Below are 19,945 nucleotides of genomic sequence, written 5' to 3'. Positions count from 1 at the left end.
GCCCCTCATATGTTTGTCTCTGGTTCAATCCCTGCTATGTCAGCTAAGATGACAGCCCTCACAAAAAGACAGTGTCCCCAGCCAGTTGGGGTAGGAGCAGAACTTGGGAAGGAGGCTCAGCCTGGCATGGCCGGGTGTATTTGGTTCTCAGCCTCCTGAGCAAGGAACTGTGCTGGCTCCGTGGGGACTATTATATGTCAGGTTTGCTCCCTCAAGAAGCAGGCTGCTATAATTACCCCAATTACAGGCTGCTGCCCATTTTCTTTTTTAAACTGGCTGTTGCCTTCGAGTGGAGATAATGTTTTAGGTGAAGAGTGACAGGGGAAGGAAAGGTGTCGGTGAGTGTCAGAGCAGGAGAGGCTATGGAGGGCTGGTTCTGATCTCACCCTGGTTTTGCACTGCTGTAACTACTGACTTTAATGGAGGTACTCCTGATTTACGCTCACAGGAGAGAGGAAACTACCAACTCGATTCTGACTTGGACTACAGGTTTGTACATGGCCACAGTTGCCAACTTTCACGCGGTAAATAAGCATCCCGACTTTCACAATAAGTCAAAAATCAAGCTAATCCCATTTCAAAACAAGGCCAAAACAAGACAATCCCTAAGAACCCCAACACTCTATGAGACTAGATCCCCCCCGGCGTGCAGTCTGGGACTGTGGTGGGCCCGCTGTGCACCCCTGACTCTCTCCCCCCCTTGCCCCTGCTTGTCGGGAGCCGATCAAAAAAAAGAAGCAACAAGCTACAACAAGCAACAAGCCCAAACAAGCAACAAGTTACAAGCCAAAAACTAGCCCAATTTCTGTGGTTTTTCTCGCGGGTTTGGCATGTCTGGCACTGGGAGGAGTAAGCCACCATCTTACACCCTGCATTGGCAACCTGGACCACAAAGATGTGAATGGGCACTGCATGCCTCTTTCTTCCCCCGGCACTGGCCAAAGCAGGCAGGAAGCCTTGGCACTGTGCCCCAACCCACCAGCTGGCACAGCACTGCCAGTGCAGTGGGTGTCGTAACTTGGTGCTAGTATAGAATAGCAAATTACTGCTCCCCTAGAGCAGGAGGGAAGCAGGGAAGGAACTGTACCTCCAAGGGATATCTCTGAGGCACAGTGCCCCCTCAGGCTATGCCTGGTGCAGTGCATTTTGCATGACACCCCCTAGTTCAGGGCGGTGACTAAAGTCTCACAATCAAGCCCTGAGCAAAATACAAACTGAAGACACTGACACCTTGTCTACACTAGGGAAATTTGCCACACTGAGTAACATTTGTTCCACCGGCACAGTTGTGAAAGCCGCCCTCTCTGCAGTCATTTCACAATCAGGCTAGCAGCTGTGCTTCGCAGGTTATGCTCTTTCAGAATTAAGTATCAGTTGTTCAATTTGATGTCAGTGTTGTGAACTGCAGATTTTCACCAGTGTGGCGGAGAGCAGAATCTGACTGTGAAAGGACAAATAGGCTGAATAATTAGCAATACTCTTAAAATCGGTGCCCCCACAGATCACAACACAGACACACCTCCTGAGGAGTTACAAGAGCTGAAGATATTTGGGTTTAATGAGGATGAGTCACCCAGGCCCTTTGCTTCAGAGTCCTGACCAATTGACAGCACATGTACAGAGGATGGGATCAATGAGGGAGGCATGGGAATGGTAAAATGGGGACCTGCATATAACAAGGTGTGGTAGGGAGTTTTAAATCTTCCAGTGAGCACAACCTAAAACCTAGCCTCTGACTACGCGAATAGCGTAGCTGAATTCGACATATCCTATTCGACTTACCCCGCTGTGAGGACGGCGGCAAATCGACCACCGCGGCTCCCCCATCGATGGCGCTTACTCCTCCTGACGAGGTGGGAGTACGCGCGTTGATTCAGGGATCGATTTATCCGTCTAGATGAGACGCGATAAATCGATCCCCGAGAGATCGATTTCTACCCGCTGATCCGGGCAGGTAGTGTAGACTAGCCCTGAGATTCAGCATTAATTTAGCAACCCCAGACCGGGCAGTGGTCACTGTGATGTTTCTCCCTCTAATTATTGGGATTTCTTTTTCTTTCTATTATTTTGGTTGCTAGGCTGATCACCCAAACCTTATACACAGGAGACTTCTGCACCTAGAACAAAAGGGATATTTTAAACCTAGAACGTGCATGGAAAGAAAAAGGGCCAGGTTTTGAATTCAGCTGCACTATTGATTATTGATTCATATTACAGTAGTATGCAGGGATTCCAATCAGGATCAAGGCTCCATTGGGCTAGGCGCAGTGCAAACACATGGCGGGAGACAGTCTCCCTTCCCTTCCCCGGCTGATTGAAAGCAAGGGATGCCAGGTTCATTTACACTAGTGTAACAGAGACCTGGCTCATGGGGCCTCATTTCAAGCAGGAGCTTACTGGATATGGAATGACAACCTATATTTAACATACACGGATACCTGCCATCTATTCTCAGAACAAATAAATCAGGTGGGACCAAAAAGGGGTGTGGATTCCCGAGCCAAGAATGAGAAAACACTTGGATAGTGAACGGTGCAGAACTGGGGTCCAATATTAATATAATGATAAATGAATGAACAAATAATTAAAGTAGTTCCTTCTCTCCCTCCTTCCCCCACCTCTGCAGGCACTGTAACTCTCTGGGAGCTATGTCCCATGAAGCAATATCTCCTTTTAAAAACATGTGACCTAGAAGACTTTTCTCATCGAGCCATCTGCCTGAGCTCACAATCCGGCTGCAGTTTACTCAGGTTTTATTCAGAGCTTACTCAGGTGAAACTGCTAGTAAAATCAATGAGTAAAGACTGAGTAAATACCTTCAGGATTTGGTCCTGGATCATGTAACATTATGAGCACAGTTACACCCAGGGGTTTGAGAAGCAAGTGTTCAGGTTGCACACAGTGGCTCAGCCCTGGTGAGATTCAGAAAGGGTGAGTAATGCTCTCAGCTGGGTGGGTCTGAGGGGAGTAAGGACTGAAGCCTCAGGGTGAGAGAGCCCTTCCCTCCACGCCCAAGGTTGCCTGAAGGGTTTCCTCCTCTTTGTGGACCTAAAAGATCAAGGAGTCTCTTGCACTAGCATGCACTTGAGAGAAGGAAATATTTACCTAAGGAGAAAGAACTTGGAAGGGCTTTCCCTGAGGCTCCTTTTGCTGTCTACATTTCACAGGACTGGGTTGAAGTTGCAGGATTCAGGTCTGGAATTTGAACACCTGGACCCCAAGAAGGGGTGTTTGGAACTGGGGGTTGGGACTGTCTATAGTAAGGATCCCTGCCTTCCAGACCAGGTTTCCCTGCTGCTTGAGCCTGCCATGAAGTCAGGTGTTTGTGAGACTGCAGGTAATTTTCATAGTAACCACTGTTATGTCACATTGTCCTCACTATAGTGACATCACTGCAGGATCAAACCTGAAGAGAAGGCAGGTTGGGGAAGGAGGGAAGTCCTGGTTCAAACACAAAGGGATGTGGGAATTGGTAGTCATGGCCCCCAAGGGTAAAATGCCTTTCTATGCAGTGTGATGTGGCTGGAAATTTACTCCAAGATGAGGTCCCACTTGAAAGTGTAGGGCTGATCCTGCGTCGTACTGAGTGCCCTCAAAGCCCATTGAAGGTCTGGTGCCAACTCAGGGCCCACCCTGTCAGGAAAGGCTGGGATCTCTCTAGTGTTCTCAGTCCTTTTTAAAACTAATACTTACCAATGAAGAAAATGATTAGATTCTGGATAGTTGTGGTTGCTTTGGCAATGACTGGATTTAACCACTTCCCTGCCCAAGCTGTGCCGTGCCTCTGCAAAGCCCTGCTATTATTTTTTGGGAAGGAGGAATGCTGAACTACGCAGGGCATACACAGGCCTTTCACTGCAGAAGCCCTTATCATGGCCCTAAGTAGCATGAAGAATGCAAAATACTTTTCACTGCAACACTCTGGGCTGTGTTTCTGGCTGTGTTTCATCTCGGACACCTGCAGTGATGGGTCCCTTGGAGCAACCAGAAGAATGAGGTTCTGGATCAGCCTTCCACTAGGAGTAGTGAGGGCAAGAATCCTAACTGGTTTTAGGATGGCGCTTGATAAATGTATTAATGTGGGGTTGCCTGTGATAGCAAGGGACTGGATGACCCAGGATATCCGTTACAGTCCAGTGTTCTTATGTTCTTAACCAGAAATCTTTCTCTGCATGGTGAAACGAGCCCATAAAACGATTATACTTTTCAAACACCCCACCTAGCTGCTCCAGCCCTGACCCGGATCTACCTTCAAGGAGTTATAGAAGGTACAGGTGGAAAGACATATCAAGATATGCTATTGCCATTCCCTGCCAATGTAGGATTGGTCTCCAGGATACATTTTCTAGTGCTCGGTCCTGTCTCCTTTTAAATGATCTAATCTAGCGGGGGGAATGCTCTCAGTATTTTACATCTGTTTCTCTGAAGTCCCACTGGGGACTAGCAACCAAATGGTTTAATGAAGCTGTAAATAAGTGCATGAGAGCACCTCCTAAGCAGGCCTGTTCTGTGGCAAAGGTACATTATTCATTCAGGATACAAGGGGGGGTGAGGTAATAGCTTTTATTGGCCCAACTTCTGTTGGTGAAAGAGAGAAGCTTTCGAGCTAAACAGAGCTCTTCTTCAGGTCTGGGCTCTGTGTAGCTTGAAAGCTTGCCTCTTTCACCAATAGAAGTTGGGCCAGAGCTTAAATGCAGCCGGAGCTGTCCGGAGCAGAGCTCTGGTAAACATTTTCGAGCCCCAGTATGCCTCCCATGGAGCTGAAGCCCCAGCGCACCCTCCCCCCAGGCGGCTGAAGCCCCTAGCCCCACACCCCACAGGGCAGAAGCCCCTAGCCTCGCCAGCCTGCAGGGCATAAGCCCTGAGCTCCACTCCCCCCCAGCTCAGAGGCTGAAGCCCTGAGGCCTCCCGCTTCCCCTCCCCCCTGCTCGGCCCTGGAGTTTTTATAACATGTTGGGGTGCGGGGGGGCAACATGTCAATTTTATAGCATATCTGTGAAATAATCTATGAGAATTTAAGCCCTGAGTTGGTCCGATAAAAGATATTACCTCACCCACTTTCTCTCTCTAATATTCTGAGACCAACATGGCTACAACGATGCTGTAAACAGTAGTCATTCAAGACAGTGATATGTTGTTTACAATGTGAGCAGACAGAAGAGCAGACAGATTGTTTGAAAACCATTAGAATATAGCTCTGGATGGTGAGATGAACCAGAGAGAGGGCCCTATCCTGGGAAATGCTAAACACTCTCAGTTCCTGCTGGATTCAGGAGATGAGGGTGCTCAGTTCCTCATAGGCTCAGGCCCCAAGAGAGGAAAACCTTATGCAGACTCAAGAAGGTTTTGCATCCTGCCTGCTAATGCACGGCTGGTGGCTTTGTTTTGTTTCCAAATCTTGGAGGATTCATCAGAGGCACTAGGGGAAAAGTGTGAGACATTCAGCCAGCCAAAATGACAGCAAAACAAGGGCACAAGCAGTACCATAAATACTCTTTATTTAAACACATGTCAAACAGTAGGGCCTGTAATAAATACTCAAACTTTGTACATACATATTTTCATATATATATCTCTATATCTAGCTAGAAGAACAAAAATATATTTACATTTCTTTACTGCATATTTTTATATAAACAATTGTGCAAAAATGACCTTACCAAGGACAGTAAACAAAAAACGATTTCCCCATGCACTCTCACTGGCACCAGCAACATTGCACAGGAACTCAGATATCCTTTCCTGCCATTGGGAAGGGGAGAAGATGGGAGGAAAGCTGTCATTATGTTAATGGAGGATCTGCAAGCCCATTTTTGTGATTCAACAATATTTTTTCAAGGTCTGACACCTTGCAAAATATTGGGCCCGATTCGTCACTCCATTATACTGTGATTCCTGTGTAAAATTGGACTCAGATTGGTGCATCGTGGTTATTATGGCATGATCTTATGAGTATCCCCTGGCAGCACTTTATAGGCAAGATGGCCCAAAAGGAATTATACAGTGCAGCCTGTAGCTGCCTTCATCTTTAATACAGATGTGTGGCTAATAGAAACTACAGCTCCCACCATGCTCTGTCTTGATCCAGGCTGCACTACTGAGACCTGCTGGGGTACGTCTACATTAAAGATTAGGCTAGTTTATCGTCTGCTCCATATTATGCAAACATGGGCCCTGATCCTACAGCTGATACCTATGTGGACTGCTGTGCCCACGCAGAGCCTGCTGTAGCTCCAATGCGGCACCCTGTGGGTGAAACAGTCTGCCCTGTGCTGTCAGCTGCAGCATCAGGGCCTTAAAGCGCAGGCCTGGGGCTCCTGGCAAGCTGCAGTGTTGGGCAAAGGTGGAGTTCGCTTTGTAGTATCACAAGAAGTGGCTGGTCCTGTGCACTCCCTTCAGTACCCAATGGGTATGTCTACACTGCAATTAAAAACCTGCAGCTGGCCCGTGCCAGCTGATTTGGGCTCACAGAACTTGGGCTACGGGGCTGTTTAATTGTGGTGTAGACATTCGGGTTGCTGCTGGAGCTCTGGGACGCTCTCACCTTACAGGGTCCTAGAGCCTGGGCTCCAACCCAAGTCTGAATGTCAAACACAATTAAACAGCCCCTTAGCCCAAGTCAGCTGGCATGGGCCAGCCGCAGGTTTTTAATTGCAATGTAGACATACCCATTAGGATCAGTCTCCTTACTCCTGAGAGATAGATGTGGTGAGAATAGGGTATAGCAAACCCCTTTGAAACATAACTGTGTTTTGCAGCAATTGTGATGCACCGGCTGTGAGGTGTTCTGGCTGAGGTGGGGAAGAAGATTAGGGCTAATGCCCATTTTTCAGACCACCACCAATAAAAACAATAACAAATGAAATACCAGTGCCGGTGGGTGCAGTATCACGAATTGCAAAGATCTTCACATAGAAAGAGCCTCTGCTACACAGATACTAAATGGTGCCTGGGGTCCTGCATGGCAAGCAGAGAAATCAACTAGAAATGTAAAACAAGCCTTGTAAAATCCTAAGTTCCAAGCAATTCTTAAATGAACGCAGAGTTACTTAAATGTGCTTCTAGTAGGATCGTGATCCAAGGGCTAGATTTTCAAAAGAGCTCAGCACCCAACAGCTCCCATTTAGGCACCTAAATAAGAACTGTAGATACTGAGTACTTTTGAAAATCTGGCCCAAATATGTGCATTGAAACATCACTTATTAATTTTAGCAAGGGAGATGGGCTGGGACATGGGACATTTTGCCCAGTATGTGTCAGTTACTGATAACAAGGTCATGCAGGAACCTTGTTCCATCCTACTTTATAGGGGAGGGCAGTTTCCATTACACAGGTGGGGTCAGAGATCCCAGACAGCAGAAAGTGAACCTAGCAAAGGGAGAGTAAACAATAGAGTGAGCCTGCAGCCTGGGGAAATGAGCCATTCCATAAGCTGATCTCATTAGGAAATGGATTTACCGGGCTGGTGAAAAGAAGTAAGCAGAACAAGTGGAAAAGAAAGGCGAGAGAAAGCAAATCTTTCCTATTTGCCAGCCTCTGTGTTTCTGGCTCCTGGAGACAAGGCTGTTGTAATACAAGAAGGCAGGAAGATTCAGGGGGAGGATCTCAGCATTCTGTTAGCTCTTGCCCAGCATTGTCCAAATTGGAGGCCTCGCGCACCGGCTAAAATAGGTCCCTTATAGTAAGTAAGTAGAGCCTTGTGACATGGTCAAGCTCAGGGGTGGCCAACCTGTGGCTCCGGAGCCACATGCGGCTCTTTAGAAGTTAATATGCGGCTCCTTGTATAGGCACCGACTCCTGGAGCTACAGGCGCCAACTTTCCAATGTGCCAGGGGGTGCTCACTGCTCAACCCCTGGCTCTGCCACAGGCCCTGCCCCCACTCCACCCCTTTGTGCCCCCTCCCCTGAGCCTGCCGTGCCCTCGCTCCTCCCCCCTCTCTCCGAGAGCCTCCTGCACGCCACGAAACAGCTGATCGGGAGGTGCGGGGAGGGAGGGAGAGGCGCTGACTGGCAGAGCTGCCAGTGGGTGGGAGGCACTGGGAGCAGGGGGAGCTGACAGGGGGCTGCTGAGGTATTACTGTGGCTCTTTGACAATGTACACTGGTAAATTCTGGCTCTTTCTCAGGCTCAGGTTGGCCACCCCGGCCAAGCTGGAGAGCATGGTTTGTGCTTACTCACCCTTTCATTACCTCTCCAGAGAGGCAGGGGCTCTTTCTTGTTTCTTAACTTTTTTAAATTTCAGGCTGCTAATATTTCTGGATATTTAGTAACTAGCTCTCCTCATCCCTTCCCCTCCCCTCCCTCCGTTCACTGTCTCAACACAGCTCTCGCTCTCACCTTTAATGTGCCCAGCACATTAAACTTCAGCCATTTAGGAGCTAAACACCTGGCCCAGAATGCATGGGACAGGAATGGGGGGTAGATTTACATGTACAATCAGTGGAACCTCAATTGTTTGCGCTTGATCCTTCAGCTCCCACAATCTTGGCTCCTCTATATACATCCATCCATACATGCCCTTTTGATATCACACCACAGTATAATATGCATTGACCTGCAGTGCCTTTCATCACTAACTTCCTATAGAAATCAGCTGTTTTCTGACTTTGGGGATATGAATTAGCTAGGTTCTACAGCATATGCCATATGTCTGGACTAAGGAAAGCACAGCTGAGAGAGAGAGAGAGATTCTATAGTAACTAGAAATGGGCACAGAACAAAACCCTGCTTCCAAAAGTCACCATAGGCAGAATCAAAGCACAGGGTCCTGAACTTGCAGGTGTGAAATCTGGGTGTAAACCTGGACTTCTCCAGAGCTTGGGGTGTTTGGAATTGTCCCATTACAGAAAGAGGGTTGTGCTTTGAGAATTCCCCATAATTGGGGGTCTGGATCAGCATACTTCTCATAGGTTAATAGTACACACATCAATAATTCTCTGATATTGACAATTCATCTTCTGAGGCCTAGGCTTCCCACAAATCAAAAGCTCTCCGGGAATGTTTCCAATGAGGCAAAAGACTGACACAGTGAAGGGACTCTACATACTATGTCTGCTGTGGAGGATGGAGCAAAGCCAGCTCCTGAAGTGGAAAATGCAGCTATCAGAGTAAAAAATGACTCAGGGATCTGCAGCTACACCACTATTTTGCAACAATGCAAAAGCAGCAATTACAGCACCAAGACTTACAAGAATTCAAAGGATTACACAACTGAGCATGAGGTTATGCAAAACTCTGTTCATCCAAAGTGCAATAAGCAATAGATGGGGAGGGCACTTATCCCCCACTATAAAATATATTCACAAGGACTGTACATATACATACACAAAGGGTACCAAATATTCCACTTGCCTCCAGTGCAATCTCAGTGACACCGGGTTTGTGAGAGGTACAAACCAGCAGCACAGAATGTAGGCCTGTGTAGCGCATTGTTTTAGGTCTGGACATGGTATTTCATTTCAGTGACAGCGGAATTCTCTAGGATTTTTTTTTTCCACGAGTGAAAGCAGCACTCTGCGTATTATACGCTCTGAGCCAGACCCTCAGCTAGTATAAACAGACATAGCTGCACTGAAGTCACTTTACACCAGCTGGGGATCTGGCCCAGATACTTTATCTATATATACCTGTTTCTGCTGTTTTCTAGGATATTTTCTTCATTACAAAATAAATTATCAGACAAGAGGTTTTCCTTTCTGCGTTTTTAATCACCACTTGGCAGTTTCTATAGGGGCCCATATTGTAATTGGTTGGTTCCATGACAGTTTCATTCTCTGAACTTTCACGTTTCTATGGAAAGTCAACAGTTTTCATTGAGCCAAGTCCAATGAGAGTTTTGGCTGAGTAACACATGACTAAGCACCTGAGAATTTGACCTATTGTTTGGTGGATTTCCAAAGAAGTTGCCGATCCTTTCCTTCAACTTCAGGTGGCTTGAGACCTCCACAGCTCACACCCCACTTGTGTTGACTTCAGAGAGAAAAGTAAAATCGGCAACAATTGTCAGGTGATCTACATGCAAATCTCAGAACTAATGATGCCTCCTTTACCCATCCTGTCTGTGTTGATCAGTGTCACCATATCCAGGTCATCTTCCCAGCCTTGTCTCACAATGAATAGTCTATTGCTTCCTGACCCTTCCACCTTCCAGTGCTTGGAACAGCACTGTGGTTCTGAGATAAGCACACAGCAACAGCATTTGAAGTTTTAATACCAAATAGCCAAACAAATGTGGTCACTGACAAAATATGCACAGCACTTGCAATGAGGACACGGCATTTGTTTGCACTCAGGGCCGGTTCCTGTTCCCACTGAAGTCAATGGAAGTTTGGCAGTAATGTCAATGACAGCAGACCTGGGCCCTTGCTAAAGAGAATGTCACCCTGCCACTTGTGAGGGGATGCCGTTTCCCTCCCGTACTTGGCCCAATCAATCTTATAAGCTACCCTGTCCTGGTGTGTATCCTCCATGTCACATGTACATGTGATTCCATTCATGAGGGTATATTCATATTACAAACACTGCACACCATTGTTGGTTGCTGGTTGTTCAGACTAAAAAACACAGGAGAGGAAATTGAGAACCACAACTTGTAACTAATGTTTTACTTCCTCTGGATTGCTATATAATAATAATTAATATACACACACACTGATGCAGCGTATGCAACATGTAGATAATGAAATTGTGTGTTTACATGCACCTACTGTACTGTACAACAGCATTCTGTATCTAAATCCATGTACTGTACAAAACAAGCTTCATTAACAAATGGCACCTGATTTTCTGAGTTCTTAAATCTTGCACTGTGTCAGGTTTCATTCTGCTAGGACACCCTGTTAATGTTTATCTGGAAAGAGATTGTTTTTGTAGACCCGGTGACGTCCCCTAACAGCAATTGCATGTACCCTGTAACATCATCGCTATCTGTTTGCTTCAGTGGGACTGGCTGTATTTTAAAGGCTTAATATGGGAATTGAACTGTGCACAGGATCTGCTTACAGCCTGACATCAACAGCAGGGAGAGATGCACCAGGCAACCTCCTTAAAGCAAACCCTGTTCTCTGCTTGGTGCTAGGGGGCAGTCAATGGTAGACAAGCAGGGACATCCTGGAACTCATCTCCCATAGGAGGTAGACAGCTAATGAAGGAGGAAGAAGCTTTCTCAGACCACATTCTCTTTCTCTGTATATACTTTGGGCTCAGCCCTGCAGTCCTGACCCAGGCAAAACTCTCTTTGTAATGGCAACCACGCCTGCCATCCTTTGAAGGAGGATTCAAGGATCAGGCTCTTTTAGTCACTCTTCCCAAAGGACCAGGCCCACCTTGCTGGGGAGAGGAAGGAGCAGCAATTTCAACTCCTCTTCCCCATAAAAGCCAATAGTTGAGACAAGGCTTCACATCTATGCGTGTTGTGTGTACATGGTTCAAAATGTTTCAGAGCTGAATTCACTGCAGCACCTTGTATCACCATTTATACCAGAGCAAAGTGAGTGTGAAAACAAAGCAGAATGGCAGCGTTTACACCTGCTTTGAACTTACTTCACAAGGGGGCAAATGACTACACAAGGTGCAGGTCAATGGTGAATTGGACCCTAAAGGGAATGTGGACAATACACAGTTATCTCTACAATCCTTCCACAGACTTCCGCAGGGTTGAATGCTCCGCATGTTTAAAGAACGCCTGGTATTTTTCTTTTGAATTTTGTTGCCATTATTTTTTATTTCACATTCCACATTTTTAAAGGCGATTTGAATCATACACACCCAGAACTCCTTAGTTTTTCCTGCACACACACTTTTGTAGTCTCTGAGCTCGCATCACCTTGGCGGAAAAGCTATGACATGGTGGGCCCACTTTAACTTGCAGATACTCCTTTGCAAAGTAGCACAATAGTGCAAGTGCGTGTACTGTGACTGCAAAGTCTCAGCTATAAATAGTCCCACTTCACTGTGTTGCATGGTGTCTGGCTTTATGTCTTTTAATTTGGCCTTCTCCTTTAAGGACAACTGTTAAAGGTGCAGAAGATAACGCAGCGTTGTTTTTGTGGAGATTTGCCTTAGCATTCTTCTAATTTCACAGATGCAGTGAGTCTCTCCCTTAATCACACTTCACAACTGGCCCCAACCTGCAGGAAGGGCTGTCAGAAAGACACCCCCCGCCCCATGCATTTTGCTCCAAATTCTGCTGCAGCATGTCCCTCCCGGTCACCTCTCTTGAACCCGACTGCAGGCTTTTTACTACCTTAATAACCACCTTGCATGGTGTAAACACTAATCCCAAGCATGACTGTGCACAAATTGAAAGGTTTATGAAGGTGGTTCGGGCTACATATGCTTACTAGCTGCTAAACAAAGTGCTTTCCCTGCGTCGAGGGTAGGTGAGTGAGTTGGGTAACAGGAAGAAACACTGTACATTCTGCAAAGAACAGCTTCCATGTGGGAAAACTCAACATACCTTTTACCAGTTTGGCCAGGGGAGACGTTCTTGGGTGCACCAGAGGGGGGGCTCCGCTAATTAGTTACATCCCTCTGGCATCTGCAGTTAACAGATGCAACAAAGGGTACGTCTTCACTACCCGCCGTATCGGCGGGTAGCAATCGATTTATCCGGGATCGATATATCGCGTCTTGTTAAGACGCAATATATCGATCCCCGAACGCGCTCACCGTCGACTCCGGAACTCCACCAGAGCAAGCGGCGGTAGCGCAGTCGACGGGGGAGCCGCGGCCATCGATCCCGCGCCGTGTGGACCCCAGGTAATTCGAGCCAAGATACTTCGACTTCAGCTACGTTGCGTATCTTGGATCGATTCCGTATCTTGGATTGCCCCCCCCCCCCCCCAGTGTAGACCAGCCCAAAGATCTAACCTGAAAGAGAGCAAACTACAGATTTCTGATCAAGATGCAGAGACTTTAGCTTGTAAGAAATCAGCAGGCAAATCCTCACCACTCACTTGACAATCTCTGCAGCAGGCCTCACTTGACAGGACAACACTTAGGAGATCAAGCTTCCTGACTGCTCAGCAGCTCCCAGGAACCACAGGAAACTTCCCCAACCATGTGCAAAAAGTATTTTCAATAAGAAAGAACACAAGGCAAAGACAATCTATACTTTACATGGACAGCTTTCAGGAGTGATCACAAATGATTTGCAAAGGCTCACTCAGAAATTCATTGGAAACACCAATTACAGTTTTCAGAGTGGTAGCGTGTTAGTCTGTATCAGCAAAAAGAACAGGAGTACTTGTGGCACCTTAGAGACTAACAAATATATTTGAGCATAAGCTTTTGTGGGCTAAACCCACTTCATAGGATGCATGCAGTGGAAAATACAGTAGGAAGATATATATACACAGAGGACGTGAAAAAGTGGCTGTTGCCATACTAACTATAACGAGAGTAATCAGTTAAGGTGGGGTATTATCAGCAGGAGAAAAAAAACTTTTGTAGTGATAATCAGGATGGCCCATTTCCAACAGTTGACAAGAAAGTGTGAGTAACAAAGTCGCAATACTCCAACAAAAAAACTTCAAAAACAGACTCCAATGAGAAACTGCAGAATTGGAATTAATTTGCAAACTGGACACCATTAAATTAGGCTTGAATAAAGACTGGGAGTGGATGAGTCATTACACAAAGTAAAACCTATTTCCCCATGCTAATTTCCCCCCCCCCCACACACACACACTATTACTCACACCTTCTTGTCAACTGTTGGAAACGGGCCATCCTGATCACTACAAAAGTTTTTTTTCCCCTACTGATAATAGCCCACCTTAACTGATTACTCTTGTTATAGTTAGTATGGCAACACCCACTTTTTCATGTCCTCTGTGTATATATATCTTCCTACTGTATTTTCCACTGCATGCAGCTGATGAAGTGGGTTTTAGCCCACGAAAGCTTATGCTCAAATACATTTGTTAGTCTCTAAGGTGCCACAAGTACTCCTGTTCTTTTTACCAATTACAGTGACAATATCCTTGGTGGAGAGTTTTTTCATGGCAAAGGCGTTGGTGTGTGGTGCAATAAATGCTGAGTTTGGGAGCAACTCACCATTTGAAAACACCACTAATCTTTGTATTTGTTTTTCTGTTTTGTTTTCTCTGATATTTCTTCCCGCTAAGATGCTATTCCAGGAAACTCCTTGTTGGAATCCTAGGGCACAGGTCAAAACGTTCTTAGTCGCCTAACTCATGCATGACTCCAAGATTGACCAAACGCTATTTCAAGCAAATTAGTCAAAGCTCAGCAGTTCCCTAAGACAGCACGCCTGTATTCACAGAATGCAATAACAAAGCAGCAAAACAGAAACATACCAAGATATTAAGCATTCAGACACTGTGTTGAGGGATCTGGCATATAAATACATAGAACAGATTGGAATGTTAAAACGTGTCACTGCCTTGTAAGGGACCCAGTGTGTGACCTTCCCTCACCTCACTCTTTTTCACGTGTTTTGAAAGGACTCTTCTCTTTCACATCCTCTTTGCAGTCATGCCGCACCCTTTAAAAAAAATGTCTACCTAAGCCTAAAGGAAGAGTCCCGTTTTCTGATCACTGCTTCCTGTATCGAGAGGCAATGGCAGAGCCGCTGCTCTGCTGAAGAGTAACAGTCCCCTTTCGCTCCCCCACAGGTCTCTGTACTCCTCCCCGCCCGCACCTGTCCACTTGTGTCTGAGTATTAGCTTCCCAGCTGACAGCCCCGGGGAGCTTGCAGCTAGCATGAAGCAAGTTTTGCAAGCCAGGAACAAAATGTAAAACCCGCCAAGAGGGAAAGCTAATAAACAAATACAACGGAGCCACAAAAACAAGGACTGACCTAACCTTCCATATCCACTGTCTCCTGAGACCAAACGCTCTCTGAATTAAATACACCTTATTATTTTATTTTAAAGATTGGGAAAACCTTTAGCTAGAGGAATTTTCTGTGATTTTTAGCAGCACACAGGACAACTTTCCAGCTACCTTCTCAGTGAAATTTACAACCATAGTCTTCTACATTCTCCCAAATTCCCCCAGCTTTTTTTTAATGAAAAAGTCCTATAGAATTGAATACAGAACATTCTTTTGTTTCTTTAGATCATCCTACCAAATTTAATCTCTCTTGTATAGAATTCTATAGAGCGCTTCTAAATCCCTACAGAAATTATCTCATTTCCTTAAAAAATCTAAAGGTTTGATGGTAATTTTAAAAGAACCCCACAGAACTTCGTTGGGTTCACCCCTGTACAATTCCAGGGGACTTTTCCATAAGCAGGGTTTTTCCCCATACCCTCCATCTGAGGCTAAAATTGATTCATGTTTTGACCGCGTTTCATTTGATTGTTTTGTTTTGTACAAGAGAATTCCTGTTTAAGAGCTGGTTTACTGGATGTCGAGGGGGGATTTCGCTGTATAACAGCCTGGGGTGGCCTGGGTCAGGATTCCGTGTTCCTGGCCCTCATGAGATGGGGGACACTTATTCAGAGATTACACAAAATGCTTTATAAGAGCCCTATAAAGGGCAGACTGCCGGCCCCATGACCCCACTAGCGCTGGGACTAGTGCCGAGGTGTAACCACCGTTGAAAAATGGGAAGACTAAAAGGGGAAATTTCAGGAGGGGAAAATACTGCCCAGATCAATTCGCTCAGTGACCCCCAAAACCCACGATTCGGAGCCTAAGCTCGCTCCGACCGGAGGGGTACAGCTCCGAGCACACTGAGTGCTTAACAAAGAATACAGGATATAATGACCCGGATCAAACCACCCTTTATTCAGCAGGTCATTGCCTAAGAGCCCCCACTGCGTGTCCTAGCCTACTCCACACTCGGACCTCTGAGGCCATTGAGACCAACATAGAAAAGGGGAAAGCGCCTCTATTGCGAAGATTGCCACTGAAGTGGCGTTGAAATGTCTTTAGAGTCCCTCTGTAAACGGAACGAGCTGCTGCTCACGGGCTACTCGCTGAGCTGAAACCTGTTGGAACCAGCAGAGCGCCGCTCTGACCGACCCGTCCACTTTTCCTATCAATGCGAGCTCAGCCACGGGTGGTGGCCGGGGAATCAGGCTCAGAGTGACCAGAAGGGAAGTGCTAGTTATCGTGTTACAGCCCCCGCTGAGCTCCCCAGCTCCCTGCTTTTGGATGATGTCAACTGCAGAAACCCAGTGCTAACAATTTTATAATTATGGGCTTAATCCTCATTAATTCCTCTGGCATTTAGGCTCAGACCTCTCCAGATGCCAAGAGGGAACAAAGATCCCAAGTGAAGGGCACTGCTAGCGTAGGAAGCGTCTAATAATGGGGAAAGGGGCTGGTTTCTTTAGCATAAGCGGACATTGCCCATTCCTTTCACAGCCAAGGTTTTGGGATTTAAATAATGCGCAGTAATGAAAATGGGACCATCATATTTGTGTGGGTGGAAAGGAAGCATAGCTCTCAAAGGAAGGGCAGTTGAAAGGTATGTTTACTGTACTGACATGAAGCCTGACCAGCTGAACTGGGATTAATGGGGATTTGGTGCGGGGGAGATGAGCCATTCCTAGCAGAACTGAGTGTGAAGCCATTTAAAGTTGTCACCATACTTTTATACAATGGACAGGACTTTGGACAAACAGGTGCAGTGAGGTCATCCTTACACCAATATTCACTGCACAAAGAAGTAAACTCCAGCCTTGATTCCTCAAACGATGGGAAATCGAACCCTGACTCGTCCCTGAAGTAAAGGCTCCATAGACAGGCCTATCATCTTCTCCTCTGATGGGAGACAGCCCAGTCACCAAAGAGACAGGAGTCCACCTAGGCTTGAGGGCAGCAGTTACGTGCTTATTATTACTAGATCTATGAGGTAGATAAACACAGTAACAAGCACACCACAATAGTCATCAAGTCTTCATGGGATGAACCTCATCCACAGTCTTAAAATAACCCTCGGTGTATATAAATATGTACTTGCCAGAGGATTTTGTACATCCTACAAATAAACAACCCCCTCCCTCCCCGAAGGGGGCATTCCCACATATTTGTATGAAGGTTGCTAGTTCTCTTGCAGCTACTACATTATAGGTGCCTTTTTCATTAGACTGTTTTTTGTTTGTTTGTTTTTGTGTGTGTGGGTCTGGTGTTTTGTTTTGTTTTTGTAAAGGCTCCTCTCTCTACAATATGGAATCGTGTGTGCTATGATTGATGCTCTGGGACTCAATGCAACCGTTCAGCACAGTACCTTTACAGTGCAATAAGTCCTCACTGGCAGGTGGCCCCGCTCCTTCACACAGCAATTCACACGTTTTGTCTTGTTCCAACTGATATCCATCGTCCTCCTCGTTGAAGTCACTTTTCCCGTTGCTGTTGGAAAATCCATTGGCGTGCATCTTCAGGACAGATCGCCGGAGGCACAGGAGCTCCTGGAAAGCATACCTGAAGTCCGGGCTTCTGCAGTAAATAAGGGGGTTGAAGCCGGAGTTGATATATCCCAACCAGTTCAGGAGGATGTACAGGTTAGTGGGGATAATCTTGTCCTGTATCACGTGCACGATGTTGACTATGAAGAAGGGCAGCCAGCACAAAGTGAAGGTGCCCATGATGATCCCCAAGGTTTTCAGGGCTTTGTGTTCCTTCAAGCAAAATTTGGAGGTCCTCCTGTGACTTGCTCTCCCGTTCTGCTCCTGCTGGTTGTTGTTCTGGTTATGAAACCTCCTTTCACATTTGTCTATCTTCTTCAGCTGCTTCTTAGCTACCTGGAAGACCCTGGCATAGACGAAGACCATGACCACCAAAGGCAAGTAGAAGGAGATGATGGAAGAAGTGATGGCATAGGCCTGGTTGGTGAAGAAGTCACAGCAAGTGTCGTTTTTGTAACAGAGTTTGGCGTCCGGGCCATCTGCTCTGTACCAGTGCATCTGGATAGGCAAGAAGGAGGTCAAAACAGACACCACCCAGACCACGAGGATGACAATCCTGGCTTTGCTTTTGGTCAGCAGGCTCTGATACTTGAAGGGGGAGGTGATGGCGAAATACCTGTCCACGGCAATGACGCAGAGGGTCTCGATGCTGGCCGTGACGCACAGCACATCTAAGGAGGTCCAGAACTCGCACCAGAAGTTCCCAAACATCCACTGCTTCAGGATGATGTGGCTGGCTCCGAAGGGGACCACGGTCAGCCCCATCACCAGGTCGGCGCACGCCAGGGAAGTGATGAAGTAGTTGGTGACGGTCTGCAGCCGCTGGAACTTGGCGATGGCGGTGATCACCAGGACGTTGCCAAAGACGATGACCAGCACGATCACAGACATCAGGATGCCCATGCCCACCATCCAGACGTCTTGCGACAGGTTGGAACTGCTCGGCTCCTTGCTGCTGCTCACATTGACCGTAGCAAGCACCGGGCTGGTGGGACTCACCGATCCCATGGCTTCCTACCCGCAGCAGCGCACGTTCTGCGCTCTGCTCCCTGCTGACATGCAAGCCTCGGGCAGCCCCGGGTCCGATCCCCCGCTGCACAGCGCTGGGGCTCTTGGCAGGCAAGTCTGGGACGGTCCGAAGTCCGATGCCCACTGCGCAGGGCCGGCGCTCCGCTCGCGCTCTTTCCACGCCAGCTGTCTCCCACGCTCGGTGCGCCTGGCTGGTGCCCTGGAGCAGTCACACGCGCGCTGTAGGAGATCCAAGCTTGGCAGCCCCCCGAGAAATGCCGGCGGTGGCTTGGCCGGGCTGGGGGCCTCTTGCAGTTAGACTTGTTGACAGATTGTTTGGTGGCTAGGAATTTGCATTTGTTTGTTCCCCTCTTAGCCTCCTCCCTTCCCTTCTGCAGCTGCAGCCTGGGCAGCTCCTGCCCTGCCAGGAGTCCTGTCTACAAGTGTCCTGAGCCCGTTATGTGTTGGGGAGCTTATAGGAACACCCAGCCGTGACATCAGGCAGCCCCCAGCCAATGGGCTGCTAGCAGGACACACACACACACACACACACACACACGGCTGACAGTGTTGCCGGTGCTCCTACTGGTCTGTCCCCTAGAGTGGTTTTCGCAGCCCCAGTCGCGGTCTCTCCCCTAGTTGACCGGGGAGCCTCCACTTTGATCCGCTGCAGCCCGCAAACGTCTCCCTCTCCTCACGCCCCAGCCCCGGCGCTCCTGGCAGCCCGGATCGCCGCTTGCCCCGGTCGCATCTGCCTCTCAAAGCAGGGCGCTCCCTGGGAACACAGCCCGCAGGTTGATCCCTGGCTCCAGGCGCTTTTGCTGACAGAGGCAGACGCGCCTTCCCTGGCGCTTTGGTTTCACTGTTGACACTTCGGCCCTTTTGCAGTGAAGGTTTCGATTCTGCTGCGACCGAGGGGGATTTTGCAAACTCTCTGCATTCACCCTCCCTCCTCACTTGTGCATTGACAGTGAGGTTGTTTGCGTGGGCCACGCTCAGTTCCCAGCGAACATTACCGCTTCGCAAGCAAGGTAATTTCCTCTCGCTAGTAAGTGCATGCTAGATCTTTGGGTGTTTTCAGACACACAGCTGCTGCAGCAGGGTCCTATGGAAGTGGATTGGCCTAGAAACCACCTGTGGAACCGTACAGTGAAAAGTTATCGATGCTGAGTGTAAAAGAGAGGAAGAGGAATACTTTCTCTGCACACTTTACCACCTAATCCCCTGGGGACCTACTGCTGTATAGCTCGCAGAGGCAGTTTGCCAACAGCCTGTTACTACTTAGAACTGAAGTTGTTCTACTTCAGCTTTAATTAAAATCATCTCGTAGCGCTGGGAATGGTACATTTCTACAGTCTCCCTGCCAATCCGCCAGTACCCTGAAATGCAGGTAGTTATAATGACTGAGACGGCTACCCATCTGTCTAGCTACTTTAAACGTTTAGCAAAGTTACAGGATCGGATATAGATCGGTATGTGCAGATATGATCGAAATTAAAGTTTTTGAGCAGTAGGTGCAACTGCTTTGTTTGCTAAATTAGGCTTCGAAATAG

The 19,945-nt window shown here is 47.4% G+C and overlaps 1 protein-coding gene across 1 annotated transcript; it reads right to left on the bottom strand.

The window, feature by feature from the left end:
• Positions 1-13,918: 13,918 nt before the first annotated feature.
• Positions 13,919-19,590, bottom strand: ADRB2 (adrenoceptor beta 2). Its single transcript, XM_026658059.2, has one exon. It carries the CDS (start codon positions 18,390-18,392, stop codon positions 17,139-17,141), a length of 1,254 nt encoding a protein of 417 aa, XP_026513844.1. The 5' UTR covers positions 18,393-19,590; the 3' UTR covers positions 13,919-17,138.
• Between the last annotated feature and the right edge of the window lie 355 nt (positions 19,591-19,945).

This window comes from Terrapene carolina, unplaced genomic scaffold, assembly GCF_002925995.2.
Source record: "Terrapene carolina triunguis isolate 2854851 unplaced genomic scaffold, T_m_triunguis-2.0 Scaffold395, whole genome shotgun sequence".
NCBI classification, from domain to species: domain Eukaryota; kingdom Metazoa; phylum Chordata; order Testudines; family Emydidae; genus Terrapene; species Terrapene triunguis.
This window is presented reverse-complemented; position numbering and strand designations above follow the sequence as displayed.

Excerpts from the sequence above, each read along its gene's own strand:
- ADRB2 (XM_026658059.2), bottom strand. The coding sequence starts at position 18,392 with ATGGGATCGGTGAGTCCCACCAGCCCGGTGCTTGCTACGGTCAATGTG.